Genomic DNA, 16,581 nt, shown 5'->3' with positions numbered 1-16,581 from the left:
GTTCCCTTTGAAGGATATTAATGTTGTTCCTGCTTTACTTAGTGTAGGATATATGTAACATTACAAATCCATTACCCTTGCCCCGAAGATTCCAAATTGAAGTGTTATTTTAAACAGCTGTCACTTAAAAATTAACTTTGTCTACTCTGTAACATGTTGAGAGAATCCCCATGGTCTCAGAGATAGTAGTGTATGGAATTGTGGGCTTGAATATGTGTAGAGTAATATTTGAACACTGATCTTTTTATCAACTTTAACAAAATTCAGCATAATCTGAGGAGGAATTAGTAAGAATTATTCTGTAGCTTTAGTAAAAATGTTCACAATTATTTTAATGTCAGCATTTAATGCTTACTACATTTAATTAGTTTAAATGTATTTTGTTAATTTTTATGCTGTCAATTTGTACTCCTCCTGTACAGTTAAAATTTATCCTGTGGATTTTACCCTATACAAACTTTAGCTTTGGAAATCTTATTCCATCCTTCCCCCCACACCTGCCCCATAGTTTGTACCTTGTTCAAAAACATTATCTCATTCAAATGCTTCATTTGGACTCTTGTCTAAAGTCTGTTGAGAAGTAATAATTGAGAGTTGGAATATATCTTAAGAGAAATTACTTTTAAGAAAGCATTAAAGGTGACTATTAGTCTTCTTTTTCTTATATGATAATTTTACATAATTAGCAAAATAAAATCTATTGTAATTTGTAACTTGTTAGTGACTTGATAACATTTTGTTTTATGTATGACAGGAATCAAGCAAAAGGCAAACAGAGGCAGCAACAGGTACTATAACTTTCAGAGTCCAGCACACAAAAATCTTGTTTACGCTTTTGAAAGCCAGCACAAAATAAAGGAAAGTAAAATGCCAAAATTAAATACTAACCCTGATTGGAAAATATCATTACTAAGACATAGGAATTATAACAGAAGCCTCATAGCATAGGTTCTAAAAGTTACAGAAAAAATATTTTCAACATTGTAATAACTTAACGTGTCAGGCCTTACCATCAATTGGTGGAAATTGCCATAACTTCACTGAGGATCTGGCCCCTTATCTTTTTTATGCTGACTGTCTTTATACATCAATACTATTAGTTCCCTTAAAAACTATGATAGCAATAAGAATATTAATTAGCTTCAAAATAATAGAAAAGACAGAGGCAGACAAAGAAAACTGTATTTTATTGAAAAAGTGCATACTAAATTAAAGAGATGAGGACAAATCTTTACTTTCTTCATTAACCAACATAACCATGTTGACTATCTACATGTTTTACAAACAGGTCAGCATATCTGTAAGTATCAGTTTGGTTATAAATCATGGCTTTGAATCTCTTCTCACATCAATTTTTCAATGTAATGCTACTTCTTCAATGGAGTTACTGTGGATTTTGTGAACTTATAATCAGGCCCTTTAGTTTTACCAAATATGTAATGCAATTTGATGATGCCTATTGCTCTGCAGCATTAACAACCTAACCATCTGCTTACTGTATGGACCAGATTAAGAGATGGTGTACTATCACTGATTATTTAAGCATACACAGTGATAAGCCAATGTGCAATAAGTGCGGTGGTCCTCCATGTAGAAGCAGTTTACTTCTCCAATTTCCTGATGGAGCCACTGTCTCAATTTCCCTCCTGGGTCTGGGATAAGCATACACAAACAACTAGAGTTTGAAATACAGTCTCCTTTCCTGGGTCTGGTATATTAACATACAAAATACATCTCAACATTTGAACACTATTACTTGCAAGCAGGAAGAAAAGGGAATGAATCAGTTAGGAACCCCTAGCAACAACTAACTTTTGCATTGACTAATTTTATAATTTGCCTAGTGTATTAAAAATAATTCAGTTTTATTCTGTTTGCAACAAAATTAATGACAACAGTACTTTATATGTGAGTACAACTACTTTATCTCAATTCGATCTATTTATTTTAGCAAGTGGTTGCTTTTATGAAATCCTGAAATACTCAGCCACTGTTAGGAAAAAAAATAAAATGCGACTTCAGAACTCATGAAATTGACAGTAAAGTTTTACACTAAACTATAAAATGGAAGGAAGTATTTTTATATCAATGCAGTTTTGAGGATTAAAATATATAGGATTTGACATAAATCTATAGATTAAAACTTTTGTTCAGAGCCTTCTCAATATGTTTTTTTGGGTTATTCCTGTATTCTTTGACATCCCATCAAACAGATCCAATCACAGTGTTTTAGTTTGAGGGGTCCTGTTGCAGCAGCGCCATCTTGCCAAGAACCAGTCTCTTTCCTGGTGAATCAGCTTTGTCAGTCAAGCAAGTGCTGATACTAGCAAACTCTGTCCTTCTTCCCCCATCCAACTGGAATGAGATGGCTAGATTCTCTCCAGATTTTCTGATGAAATAGGGTTTTCCCTGAGAAGGAAGTTATGTGCATGTGCGCACACACAGCTGGAAATCTCCAGACAATTTCATTTTGGGGACTGAAATAGTATTCTCTGCTTTGGACCTCTCCAAAGAGGACATTAGGAAGTTAAATGATGAGGACATTCTGGAAATCAAGAAGAATCCTGTGATAAACCCCTCTTTCCTAAAGACAATGCAGAACCATAGGCTATCCAAATTGTGCTCTGACTCGTGTTTCTTGTTCTGTGCTCTCCCTCCCCTCTTGCATAAAAGCAAAATGATATCCTAGTTAAGAAGTCCACTTTACCAGTGGAAGGGATCTCCCTTGAGAGCCTCTGGAACACAAAATTGAAGGCCACTTTCAGAAGAAACCACTATGATGTACATAACAGATGTACATTCTTCAGCTAGGCCATGGCTCTCTACTCAAGTGCCTTGCCAACCTAGTTACAAATACTGAATTTGAACATGCCTCAAGACCACCTTGTCTAGTCTAGAAGTTCTGGAATATCCTACACAGTTGGTCATCCTCTCCTATTTACTTCTAAATAAAGTGACAGTGAGGGGAATGCTTAATTCTGACTCTTTAAAAAATAAAAGTTGTTTGGGGAGTCATTAGACCCTAGGGCTGTCTACCAAAAGTTCCAATTGGCTTACTTCTGCTCTTAACAAGAGCATTCAAGATTCAAAAGATCCTCCCCTAAATTCCTTATTCACCCTAAATACCCAGAGACGAGCTTTGTCATTTCCTGATTTTTGACGGCTTCACTTTGAAATCTTTAATTAGTTTATTTGTATGGAATTTTCTACATTTTTTTAATTAAAAAGATTCCATTATGTTTAACTTTTTGCTAAACTGCAGTAAAACACTTTGTATTGTGAAGTATGTACCATCAATGAGTCCTCATTCTATACACACCTTTCTGTAGCATTGTGATGGGGCATGCGTACTGCACACTGGGCCTCTAGGGGTTAATGAGGGCCTGTGGATCCAATCAGCCTCACTCTGCTACACGTGCAGTAAGCGTCAATCCTGGAGGGAGGAGATAAAAGAGGAAAAGCCCAGCTCAGTGGGGGTTGACTGGGAGAGGGAATAGACCTCTTGAGCTGGCCCTGTAAAGGAAGGCCTGGTTGGGGCCAAAGACAGCTGAGAAGCTGCCTAGAAGGTAGGATCAGCTGGAGCTAGAGCCTAACTAGGGCCTCATAAGTGTTGGAGCCTTCTTGGGGCAGGTAGGCCTGGTGCAGAACCTTTTTCTTTCTTTTGTTCCTTAACCAGTTTGGAGCCCCTTTTTTTTCAGGTCCTGCACAACAGTCTATGGAGAGGAGACTGTGAGAAAGGCCTATCTCCAGGGCATGGTAGGAGGCAGCCCAAAGACACTCAGCAGGAGGTTTGAACAAATAGACCCTATCTGCTTCATACTGGGTTGGTGAGCTGGAACTCAGAGTAAAGGGTGGGTGAGGGTTCCCTTACCAGCCTGTGTAGGGTGGAGTTGTGAAGACCCTAGAGCAAAGGACTGGCAGGCCCAAAAGCCTGAAGTTGGGCTGAACTTCTGGCATGATGCTGCCAGACCAGTGCTGTGTTGGACTCACGTTTCCCCAGAAGGGGCAGGACTAAAAGTGACCTGGCCAGAAGGCTGAGTTGCAAGAAGAAACAGACCATTACAGGGCAGGAATGGCTGTCAGCAGGGGGCTCTAATGGAAGAGAGCCTGCTAGGCCATGGCAAGCTACCAAGGGATGCACTGGCCCGTGAGCCACATGCTTACAATAATATTCAAGGTCTCAGGATTTTAGAGGAATCCTGCCTACTTCCTTATGCTCTGGCATGTATATGAAAGAAGGTGGTGCTCCTTTCAGGTAGAGAAAAAGACAGCATTGTGACGGGTTCAGTCACAAAAAACCCCTTGGGACTGATGTGCTGAGGCTACCTCTGAGCCTGTTTTCCCTGCCAGCCTGGGACTTCAGAACCCTGCCTTGTTGAGCCAGACACGCTAGCCTGCTGCAAACACAGACCCAGGTCTGACCCATGTCCCCCAAAGCTGCAGGCTTTAACTGAAAACCACTTAGCAGGTATTCCTGTCTCCAGCACCCAGATACCCAGTTCCCAATGGGTTCAAAACCCTAAATAAATTTGTTTTACTCTTTATAAAGCTTATATAGGGTAAACTTATAAATTGTCCGCCCTCTGTTACACTGATAGAGAGATATGCACAGCTGTTTGCTCCCCCAGGTGTTAGTCACTAACTCTGAGTTCAATAATAAGCAAAAGTGATTTTATTAAATATAAAAAGTAAGATTTAAGTGGATCCAAGTAATAACAGACAGAACAAAGTAAATTACCAAGCAAAATTAAACAAAACACGCAAATCTAAGCCTAGTACATTAAGAAACTGCATACTGGTAAACTTCACCCTTAGAAATGTTCCAATAAACTTCTTCCACAGACTGGACTCCTTCTTAGTCTGGGTCCAGCAATCACTCACACCCCCATAGTTACTGTCCTTTGTTCCTTTCAGGCATCTCTTGGGGTGGAGAGACCATCTCTTAAGCCAGCTGAAGACAAAATGGAGAGGCTTCCAGGGCCTTTTATATTTTCTCTCCTGTGGGTAGAACCCTCTTCGTTCTTCTGTGCAAAGTCACAGCAACAAGATGGAGTTTGTAGCCACCTGGGCAAGTCACATGTCTATGAACGATTCAGCTTTTTGCGGTCCGACGCCATTGTTTACATATTAGTTTGAATGTTCCCAGAAAGTCTCAGATGTGGATTGGTGTCTCCCAAAGTCCATTGTCAGTAAGTGTTTCTTGATTGGGCACTTACTGAGAATAGTCCTTTCTCAAGAAGCCTACCAAATGCTTCACTGAGGCTACTTAGAATCAAACAAATTGATATACAAGTACCTAGCTAATATTCATAACTTCAGATACAAAAATGATACACATAGACAGCATAATCATAACCAGCAAACTACAACCTTTCCATAGACACCAACTTGACCTCCTCTGTACAAGACCTGGTGCAAGCATAGGACCCTGGTTGTAACAATGATCTATATGGCCACAGTTCGTGTCAATAACGTGACGAGCACTGCCTATGAATTTTCCTAAGCTATGTACTTATGTGCAGAACCAATAAAACACTGGTAGGTTATTGAGATTTCATTATAAAAATGCACAAAGTACATTTTTAAAACTTTGACAAGCCACAGACCACTAAAAGGCATATCTGGAACTATCTCCTAAACAATTTTCATTTTTTTAGGAAGTGCTACAGCTATTCAAAAAAGGTCACAAAAATGTTTTTATTGAGGAAGTTATATTCACTCTCTTAATTCCTCAAAATGGCTGAACTTTTTTGCTCAAACATTAAAAAAAATCTATTCTGGACAGCAAACAAACCTGCCTAATGTCAATCCAAAAAGTAAAGAATTTAAAGTGTTAGAGAATTGTAAGTGACCCTTTAGAATGGAGGCATTTGTGCAAACTTGTCTCTAGGCATAGCTACACTTTCTGCCCATATAACACTATAGGAGTAATAAATGATCCATTGGCCATTTCATAGTCACTAGATCTTCCAAGCAAGCACTGTCCAGTAATGTCACCTTGATGCTTAAAACTGGTTTTATGTTCTGTATATGTTTCCCTGTTCTTTTTATCTATAAAGGTATTCTTCCTAGTAACTAGTACTTCAACTCACCAAGTATTGGAGTAGCCTGTCCCTTCTCATTACTTCATCTATGTAATCACACACTAAGAAAAAGAAGTGTTTCTAAGACTGTTCCTAGTTTTTCCAAACTAATTTTCCACAGATACCATGCTCTTCGTTCTGCCTGAACAGTTTCCTCCAAGAAAAAGGAATCCTGGTTGCTGAATGGTGCTCATGGCCCTTAATGCTATATACATCACCCAGGAATTTGTCAAACAAATCCTAATTTGTACTATCTAAAAGTCACAGGAAAGGACAAAGAAACCCATACTGCTGGGATTCAAGGCTGAGTAGTAGCAATCTCTCAGGCAAGAGAAAACCAAGCTCTAAAAATCTACAGGTGTCTGCATGGCAATCAGTTCACATCTTCACCAGTCACTATTAAGTTGATGTTTGTGATTCTTCAAAGCATTCAGACAGAGTTCTGAAATGCCACAGGAGACAATACCCTTGTTTCTTGTCCTATTTTCTACCGCCTGCATAGCCCATTATTTCATATTGGGGAATGCATCTGAAGAAAGGGAGTGGTGATTCCTACCTGTTAATTGCATTTTTGTGAAGGACTCCACTATATTTTGTTGCAGTTGTTTTAAAATGTTTCCTAAGTTTTACAGTTAATTTTTCCAGTTCTTGAAATGTTAATTGTGGTAAGTATCAGAGGGGTAGCCGTGTTAGTCTGGTTCTGTAGAAGTAGCAAAGAATCCTGTGGCACCTTATAGACTAACAGACGTTTGCAGCTTGTGGAGCTTTGAATTTTGTGATGCAAGCAGACTATAGACTAATAGGTGCTTCTGTTAATTGTGCTAAGGCAGTCATTGACTGGTTGTCCACAAGATGGGGCTTCTGCGACAGGGATCTTAATATCCAAATTATAACATTCTGATTAAAAAGCTATCTGATGATGTCACAGTTCACAGGCACAATCTGTTAGTCCATATTTCTGAAGCCCATCACAGAAATATAACATCAGGAACCAAAATTCTTGTTTCTCAGGTAAGAACAGTGTTCTTTTATTGCAGTAGTCTTTCCCCTACAATAATAAATGAGTTTACTTTTCCCTTCACACATGTGGCGCTGGTGTATACTTTATTATTTTGAAAGACATTCAGTTATCAAGGTGATAGGGTGAGTCTAAGAACCTAGATCGATCAATATGTATTGTAGTTCAAATGCTGTGTAAAATCACCTTTGACTTCTCCATATACACATGCCACTAATTGTCCACATACACCCATGCACTGGAGTTTGAAGTCTTTTGGCCAGCGGTGTCCATATGGCACATATGCACCCAGAGAGTCTTTGTGCTCCGCGTTGTGGGCATAAAAGGGCAGATCATGCCATCTGCCACTCAGTCCCTCTTACCACCTCCTGTCTTCATTACAGAGAGGCTTGGTGTCTGTGTTTACAAGCAAGCTGATTTCCAACCTGTATTTTGTACATGGTTAGTGATTTAGTCTAGTTAGCATAGTTTTCTAGTTGCCTATTGTGCTATTAGTTTTTTAATTACCAGAACTAAAAATTCTCTAGAACTGGCTTGGCTTCTACCAAGTGTTCCAGGTTCATGTACTACCCCTGGTGGGGAGGCAGCTATACCTGCCAATGATGGCCATTTGAAAGTTCTTTACTAACAGGACTTCCAAGGACGGGGAAGCCTGATGGGCAAATCCATGAATCTTACTTTGGACACAGGTGTGCAGAACCCCACTGCATATGACTTTTCAGAGCAGAACAGTTACAGTGATAGGTCATTTGCTCATGAGCTGGATCACTGGCCTCCAACTTCAGCGCAGGCTCTAAAGTTGACCAAATCTGACAAGACTTTGTCAGAGAAGGTACAGGGATAAAGAAGGTATATGGGGTAGATCTCGAACAGAGACCACAAAAAGAAGAACTTCGCCTCCACACTACTTTTCCTCCAAGATTTCACAGCCCTGTGCATTTTCTTTTGAAACTTAACTTCACTGTAGTGCTGAGGATTCAGATGAGCTGTTGAGACTGGTGCTGTTGAAAGTTCCCTCATGTAAGAGCTCAGCTCAATTAATGTCTGATTCTTCAACATCAGCACTGAAAAATGTTATTCTGGCCCAGCAGACCGCAGTAACACAGTCTATGGCAGTAGTGGCTAGACTGGCACTCAGTGAGCTCATGGCACTGTCTTTGCTGGTGATCCCTTGGGATCAAATGGCATTGACAATGTTAACAGTGCCAGTGGACCTCATATTGCTTTAAGAGCTGGTATACCCCTGATGTCCATTTCTATTGCAATGATGGCACCTGGGATTTCCTTGACTATGGCACAAAGCACCTCTAGGGCATTACCAACATGAATCATGTCTCTGGTTCCAGGTGATTGGGATAAATTCACATATCTTGACCTTTAAGATGAGTACTTCTATATATCAATAATACCACCACACAGGAAGTACCTAAAATGTATGGTAGGTCATGACCATTATCAATACTAAGTCCTGCCCTTTGGATTGTTGATTGCATCGAGGGTGTTCACAAAGTAATAGCAGTGTTGTACTCTTACTTGGAAAGCTGGCTGGTATGAGGAAGATTTCCTCATTAGGTATCAGAAGCCATTTGTTATATCTTCAATTTGTTCCAGAGCCTGGGCCTGAAAGTCAACATGAAAAGTCCAACTTGATTCCTGTTTAAAGACTCTATAGAAGCAAACCTGATCTCTACCAAATCCATGGCTCATTACTTCAGGACAGATTTGAGACTCTAATTGTCTTAATAACATAGCTGGAGTCAAATCTAAACAACACAGTAGGCGCTTGCCTCACTCTACTGGGGCACATGGCATCATGCACCTTTACGACACTGCATGCCAGACTACACATTTACTGCATGCAGGGCTGGTTAAAGTCGGTGCGTATTCCCATTAAGCATAATCTGGGCATGCCCCTTTCTTTGCCTCCACTAGTACTATCATCCCTGAAATGGAAGAGGAATTCTGTGAACACCTGTGGAGGGGTTTCTTTTTTCACCACCCCCAAGACTATAGTGATGGATGTGTCTGTCTTGGGGTAGCAAGCTCCAATATATAGTCTTCGGGTCTATAGCCTTTGGATCACATGAGAAATGTGAATGCACGTCAGCCTCCTAGAATTCAGAGCAGTGCATAGAGCTTGTGAGTCCTTTCTCCATCACAGCAAGGGTCAGTCCAAAGAATGCATCCACCATGTTCTATATGAACAAGCAGGGTGAGACAAGATCTTCCCTGCTATATCAAGAAGCAAGCAGGCTATGGAACTGGTGTTTCAGATACCAAATCTCCCTCTTGATGGTACACTTACCTGATCTGTAGAATCATATTGCAGACAATTTGATTGGGCACTTCTCTAATCACAAATGGGAAATCACAGAGTCTTCTCTGGGGCATATTTTCATTCTGAGGTTATCCTTAAATGGACCTGTTTGCAACACAAAAGAGCAAGTGCCAGGTGTTCTGTTTGAGAGGGGAGCACAAGCCCGGGATCCCTGCTTGACACTTTCTTAATCCCATGGACTGGAATTCTAACATATGTCCACCTTGTGGTCCCATTGATTCCCAAACTGGTATGTAAGGTCAGACAGGACTCAGCCAAGTTGATACGGATAGCAGAGGCAATTTTAGTTTCCAGACATCCTGAACCTGTCAGTCAGCCAGCTGAGACCCTTTCCTCTGCTTCCAGAACTATTATCATAGAGCAAAGGGAAGATCCTACGCCCAGATCTGAAGTCCCTTAATTTCACAGCTGGATTGATGGATGGATGTCAAGTATAGACCAATTATGCGATTCACCTGTCTGGAATATCTTAGTGAACAGCAGCAGGGGCTCTGCTAGGCATACGTAACTTGCAAGATGGACAAGGTTTTCTTGTTGCTGGAGTCAGAAATTCCTTACTCCCCAAGAAGCATCCATTATCACAGATCTTGGATTACCTGCTTGGTTTGAAACAGGGTATCTGATTGATTAGTTCAGTCAAAGTCCACCTGGCAGCTGTTTTGGACCACCACCCACCAAACTGAGGGTCACCGTTTTTTCTCATCCATCTGCAGTTAGATTTCTCTAAGGTCTAGTTAAGGTTTACCCATCTATTAAAGAACTGATCCCACTGTGGGACTTGAATTTAGTGCTCTCGACTCTCATGGGTCCATCATTTGAACCAATGGCAATGTGCTCTCTGCTACACCTTATCAGTTAAAACATCCTTTTTTGTTGCTCTTATTTAGCGAGATGAGTATGAGAGATCCAAGTACTAATGACTGACTCTCCTTATACAATGTTTTACTCTGATCAGGTGACCCTAAAGAACTCAGTCTAAGTTTTTACAAAGGTAGTTACGGAGTTTCATCTGAACCAGAAAATTCACCTATCTATATTTTTTCCTAAGCCTCACACTTGCAAGGTGGAGGCTGTGGTTTGCATCTTAGCTGTCAGACATGCCTTGACATTTTACCTGCAAAGAACAAGAACATTCAGATCTTCACCTAGATTATTCATCAGAGATGATGAAAGACAAGACCATCTAATCTCAGAGACTGTCAAAATATCTATCAGACTGTGTCAAACTTGTTATGAGGTGGTGGCCAGGGTGGATCCCCTGGCCATCCTGAGAGCTCTTCCAGAGTTCAGGCAGCCTTAACAGCATCATTGAAGAATGTCTGTGATGAGCTGGGTTTGCAGGTGGTGTTTCCTAGTGGTTAGAGCTGTGATCTCCAAACTGTGAGGTGTGCCCCTCTAGTGGTTCATGGAAGAACATTCAAGGGGTGCGGCGGGGCCTGGGTCAGCCCCCACGAGGGGTGGGGAGGGAGCACTGCCCCACCCCTCTCTGCCCCCAGCTGCGTTCCACCCCCCGTAACCCTAGAGTTGGCCACCGGCTCCTGGCTCCACTCCTGGCCGCTGCCCCAGCTGCAGCTCTGACCATAGCCCCACTCCTGGCCATGGCTCCAGCCATGGCCCCAGCTGCAGCTCTGCTCCCAGCTACAGCCCCACTCCCAGCCCCAGCCAAGGCCCCACTCCCGCTCCCAGCACTTCTCATGGCCACACAGCTCACAGCCAGCTCACGGCCACACAGGGACGCTGGAACACAGGGCGGCCAAGGGGCCATGGCCCTCCCACTTTTTTCCATGGGCCTGGCCCCCTACCCTCTTCTTCTCCCTGAGGCCCCACCCCCCAAGCCAGGCCAGAAGCTGGAGCTCAGCATAGGTAAGAGCAGCCTGGGAAGCCCAGGCAGCTATGGGGAAATGCTGACCCTACTGTTGCCAGGGTTGGGGGGCCAGAGAGCAGCATCCAGCCCGTGTCCCCGCCCCCTGGACTCTCCACCCAGGGCAGATGAGGGTCTGCAGCTCCCCACAGCTGCCCATGCAGCTCTTACCATGGCCCGCATGTGGCTCTTTGGTCCCCGAGGTCCCACCCCCCAGGCCAGGCCAGAAACTGGAACTAGGTTGGGGTAAGAGCCGTGTGGGCAGCTATGGGGAGCTGCGGACCCTCCACCTGCCCTGGGTGGGGTGGAGGGTGGGGACATGGGCTGGAGCTGTTCTTGGGGTCCCCTGCTCCCTGGTCCAGCTCTAGCTTCTGGCTTACCCAGGAGGCAGGCCTTGGGGAAGGGGCAGAGCAGGAACAGAGCCATGGAGGGGGTGGGGCCTCGTGCCCCCCACTTTTGGGAAGAATCTGTTGCCTCTGCAGCCACAGCCCCGCTTCTCCTAGCTCCTAATCATGGCTCTGGCCCCAGCTCCCGGGGTGGTGCGAATCACATAAGGGGGGTGCAATTGAAAACATTTGGGGATGATTGGGTTAGAGGGTGAGGCCCCTGATCATCACATCTCTACGCTTCCCCCAGACTACCTTCACACTTCGTGTTAGTCTGGTTTGACTCAACAGTCTGGTCAGGTTACCACTTAGTCCTATCTCCCCCCAAGTATGACAGAGTTTCTAGGGAGATATGGAGTTTGGCTATTGACCCCCCTATGAGTGATCCCAACCAGGGGTTGCAAAAGGTATTAATCCTCCAGGGAGAAGTCTAGAAGGTAAGGGTTTTCATGCCCTTCTTGATGAGATGGGGAACTGGTACCCTTCCTCTCCATCAGGCTCTGGCCCATGGATCTGTAAGGGTTACCAAATGTCCAGCACCAGGGGTGCCTGAAGGCTGCTTCCCTGGGCCACTTCCTAACACCCATTCTCTTGTTGGAGTCTTGTAGACTGTCACAAAGTTATAAGAGAAAAGATACCAATTGGACCTTCAGCCCCTCTGGGCTCAGCAGGCAGGCCTCTTCCTCTACCAGAGGAGGTCTGCAGCATCCTTCTTCCTGCCCTGTCAGGCTCCTTCGGACCTGTCTGGCTCCTTTTTAAGCTCCATCCCCTGCTGGAGCATGCTCTGCAGGTGCGGCTCTAATGGGGGATTTATACACCCCGTCACAGTGTCTGTTTTAGATATATGGAGAGTAGCCTCCTGAGATTTTGTTCACACACTTAAGAGATGTGATTACTGAGTTCTCTAGGTCAGATGCTGCATTTGGCAAGGCTGCTCTGCAATTTTTATTCTATTAAGACTGAGCTCCCATCTACTTGCAGCTGGTCTATTGCTTGGGAGTCACCAGTCATGGAATATGCATACAGGAACTCCTCACTTAACATTGCAGTTATATGCCTGAAAAATGCGACTTTAAGCGAAATGATGTTAAGCAAATCTAATTTCCCCATAAGAATTAATGTAAATGAGGGGTTTAGATTCCAGGGAAATTTTTGTCCTGGTACACAGTGATGATGATTGTGAAGTAACTCTGATAAATAACCACTGTCTAAATCCATTGATTTTGTGGGTTTATTCCTTTGTATCATCTCAAGGCAGAATTTTTGCCTTTAACATTTTATTTTGGAGGCGTTGCTTTACAGTACAGTAGTAATTTTCACTAAATTTTCAACAGTAATTCAACATGTAATAGTTTGTGTAGGACACTTCAACAACACAGTACCTCAAGTATGCTAGAGAAAACAAGACTGCTTCCACTCTGCAGCCTTGGGGTAGTGGGAAGTAGTCAACAACCCCAGAATAAGTGTGAGATAGTATGCACCATCAAAAAAATTACATGCCACTCTAAGAAGATTATGTAAAGCCATCTACAACACCAAAGGGATTACTTGGGAAAGTTCACAGTGTTGCGGATGTGTCTTCTAAGGCAATCCATAGCTTTCTGTATGACTCTTTGAAAAAGTCAATAGCCCCATTGACTCTGTTGAGAAAGTAACATCCCCAAGGAGGACTGCATGAAGTCATCAGTTGCTGAAGAGGGACTAAATAAGAGAGCTTTCAGTCTTAGAGAGACAACATGGTGTAAATTTAACTATATATATAAGACTTCCTGAAGCAGTGCCAGCCTGGGTATAGTTTATCATGCAGTCATAATCTATGAAGTCTTATAAAGAACTCAGACTACAAGGGTTTCAGGCATTTGTTTTCAATGGGACTTTGTGCAATATTTCTTAATTTTGCCCTCAGTGTCTCAGTACTACTTTGATCCTCTCTAAGCTTCTTTCACCTTCTTGGCCTCTTTTTCTTTCAGTACCCCAAATTATGTTCTTAATGACAGTTATGAATCACATTCTGTAAAATTTTGATAAAAACTCATAAAAAGAAGTTATTGCACATGGTAGGCATATATATATTTTAATCCATGAAAACCATTTTTCCCAATTTTAACTAAAATATATAAACTAATTTTGGATTAAAAAACTGATATATGCCATATTTCCATAAGTTAATTATACAGAAAAGATACTAGACCTCATTCCTAACCCACGTGCCAGTGTAAGGTGTTAGTTAAAATACAGATATTCTATAATCTCATGAATTATGTTTTTTTTTTCAAAAGTAAGTGATTCAGAAGCTCAGGTCCCATTGAAAGTCAATGGAAGTCATGCTTTTAGATCTCTTGGTGCTTTTGAAAATTTCCCACTTAATTACAATTCCTTAATGAGTTCTACCAGAACACAGTAAGAATAACATGCATATAGTTATACATTTAACTTTACTACTACACTTTAAACTATTGCACTGAAAATAGTCTCAGTAAACATTATAATTTAATCTGTTGTCATGGTCATATTTTAATTCATGACATCTAATGGACAGTACCAAAATGTTGTCATTGCAGCTGCTGAAAGTAATACTACAGATGACTTTTGTTCTGTTACAAAAACAGTTGTGTGTAACAGATCAGATTCAGAGGTCAACTTGAATATGCCAAGCAGGAATTTGACTGTAAATTCCAGGACTTCCTCATTTACATCTTCATCCAGCAGGAGTATAGGAACATACTGTGACTCTTCATCAGATGATTCCACTTCTCATGCTTCCCTCTCAAATGAAATTTTTACAGGAAACCTGAACTCATACTTGTCAAGTATTAACACAAAAAAAGGAGTTATAATTCCTGTTGTATTTCAGTTAAACTACTCATCCTGTGATGATGAAGAAAATGAAAATTCTACTAAAACATTCCCACAGCTTGGAAAAGCAAGAATTCCAAAGTCAAGACTTGAAGACAATACTGTCATATCTTCTCCCTTTAATGAAACACTGACTGTAGTGAAATCAAGTGAAGACGTAACTCATCTACCCATTTCTGAGTCAGCACAAAGATCCATGGGGAATATTTGCAAATCCCATTCATTAGATTCCAGTAGTCTCACTGGTTGTGATCGCTCTCATTTCCCAGAACCAGACAATGACTTGAATGAATAAGCCTATGTGAAATATGAAGAATGACAGACTTGCTTTTATAATAGTAAAATTCATAGTAAGAATGTATCAATAGTAATTTTAAAAAATTAATTTACTCAAACTAATACAAATTCTGAATTATTTTTCAAGAAAATAAACTTGACTAACAATGCCTTTTGCTGACATGTTTTAATTTTCAGGGAGGGTATTTATTTAATCAATTAATGACTGGGTGTGCTAAACCACAGGCCTCAGAATCTTCCCTATTCCTTTGTCAAACAGGCAAGACTGATGAATGATCAACTTGTAAAAATTTTACACCCTCTAAGCATCTCCTCTGAGTTCCCAGTTTAACTTCTACCTCAGAAGCAGGAAAGGGGACTATATTGGATTGTTTGTATGGATTTTGAGCCTGAAAACACTTCCTTGGGCAAGGATTTCTGTTTCCTACACCATTTATAATAGCTCTCTAACAGCCTCTTTAGGAATCACATAAGTTACTATGCAAGCCTTTCATGTTCCTACCACTGGGAAAGGCAGACAGCCCGATGCAGGCTAAAACTGATATTGGTACACATTTTCAGACTGCTCTCTGTGACAGATTTTCTGAGAAGTCAGCTTGATGTATGAAAGAAAGACACTCTTTTTGCCCAGGAGGTAAATGAATTTTCCAATATGCAGCTCTTTCCCCAATGCCAGAAGTTCTGGATTGGAATATCCAGTCCTGAGCAGTCCAAAAGCAGAATTCTGAAGTATCTCCCTGACCCCCATAAGGTTCATAAGAAGCTTTAAATGGTTCTTTGGGGACTGCCTCATGTTCCTCCTATTCAGTTTCCAGGGACTTGTTTGCTGCTGCCCCTTTCTAGATCAACTAAAAAGACAGGGACCAAAGTCCTTGTCTTGGTCAGGTACTCTAAGTCCTTTTCCCCCCACCACTTTGTCAGTCACACCTTTGGAAGAAGGAGAGTTCCTCCAGCTCTGAGCTAGAGGCTTGTGCTCCTGAACCAGCCAGAAGAGCCCCAAAGAAGGACTGGGAATAGTTGATTAGGCTTGTTTTCTCTATCTAGTTTGAGACTCCATAAGAGTTAAAGGATGCCACAGGCTTACTTCTGTCCACTCAGGAGGGAAACCAGGAAAAGACTCTCCCAGTGTATTTTTTAATCGATTTATTTATGTGACACCCACTTTTACACACCCTACTCTCCATGTTTTCAGATCAGCTATCTGTTGACTTTGAACTGACTGCTATATCTCCATAATTTACTCTTGGTCACATTTTATACTGCTCCAGTAAGTAACAACATAAACATCAAACACACGTGACAAAAGGCTGTACTGTCAGATCATATTATCAAAAAATAATGTTCTCAATCAAATTAATGTGAATTTGTATGACAATTCTGGAATACAACACAACTTCTCAAAAGTGTTTTATATTAATTCTAATTAGATGGAGCAGTTTTCCACTAGGTGCTACATAAACAGGGGGCGGGGGCACCACCCCAGCCGCTAAGCGCCGGCGCATATCCTGGGGGGAGGGATTTGGCCCCGCCCCGTGAGGCCCGCCGCATGCTACGGGGGGTCACGCGGCCGGAGACGAGTGGACCTGCAGGCCAGGCTGGCGGGGCGGTCCCGCCTTCCCCCGCTCTCGGGAGAGTTCGTTGAGGCATGGCAGCGTGCGGGCTGGCAGCGCGTGACCTGCCGCAGGCATGCCGCGCGCAGGCATGCGCCGGCATCGCCGCCCGCCCGCCCCCCCCAGATGGAC

General features: G+C 42.2%; 1 protein-coding gene across 6 annotated transcripts in view; it reads left to right on the top strand.

Moving 5' to 3' along the window:
* The window catches only part of C8H1orf185 (chromosome 8 C1orf185 homolog), a 110,894-nt gene that overhangs the window by 29,658 nt on the left and 64,655 nt on the right, over nucleotides 1-16,581 (top strand). For 4 of the 6 annotated variants that reach the window (XR_005583595.1, XR_005583596.1, XM_039484148.1 and 1 more), the window contains one exon: nucleotides 755-788. Coding sequence is in view for 4 of the 6 variants with exons in the window: in XM_039484148.1 (XP_039340082.1) it covers nucleotides 755-788 (34 nt within the window). In the remaining 2 variants the exon portion in view is untranslated. Of the gene's footprint in view, nucleotides 1-754; nucleotides 789-14,247; nucleotides 14,989-16,581 lie in introns of those variants that run through there. The other 2 variants (XM_039484145.1, XM_039484146.1) reach the window with 2 other exon arrangements.

This window comes from Mauremys reevesii, linkage group 8, assembly GCF_016161935.1.
Source record: "Mauremys reevesii isolate NIE-2019 linkage group 8, ASM1616193v1, whole genome shotgun sequence".
Classification (NCBI taxonomy): Eukaryota; Metazoa; Chordata; order Testudines; family Geoemydidae; genus Mauremys; species Mauremys reevesii.
The sequence above is the reverse complement of the archived record's forward strand: the minus strand, read 5'-3'. Positions and strand labels throughout refer to the sequence as shown.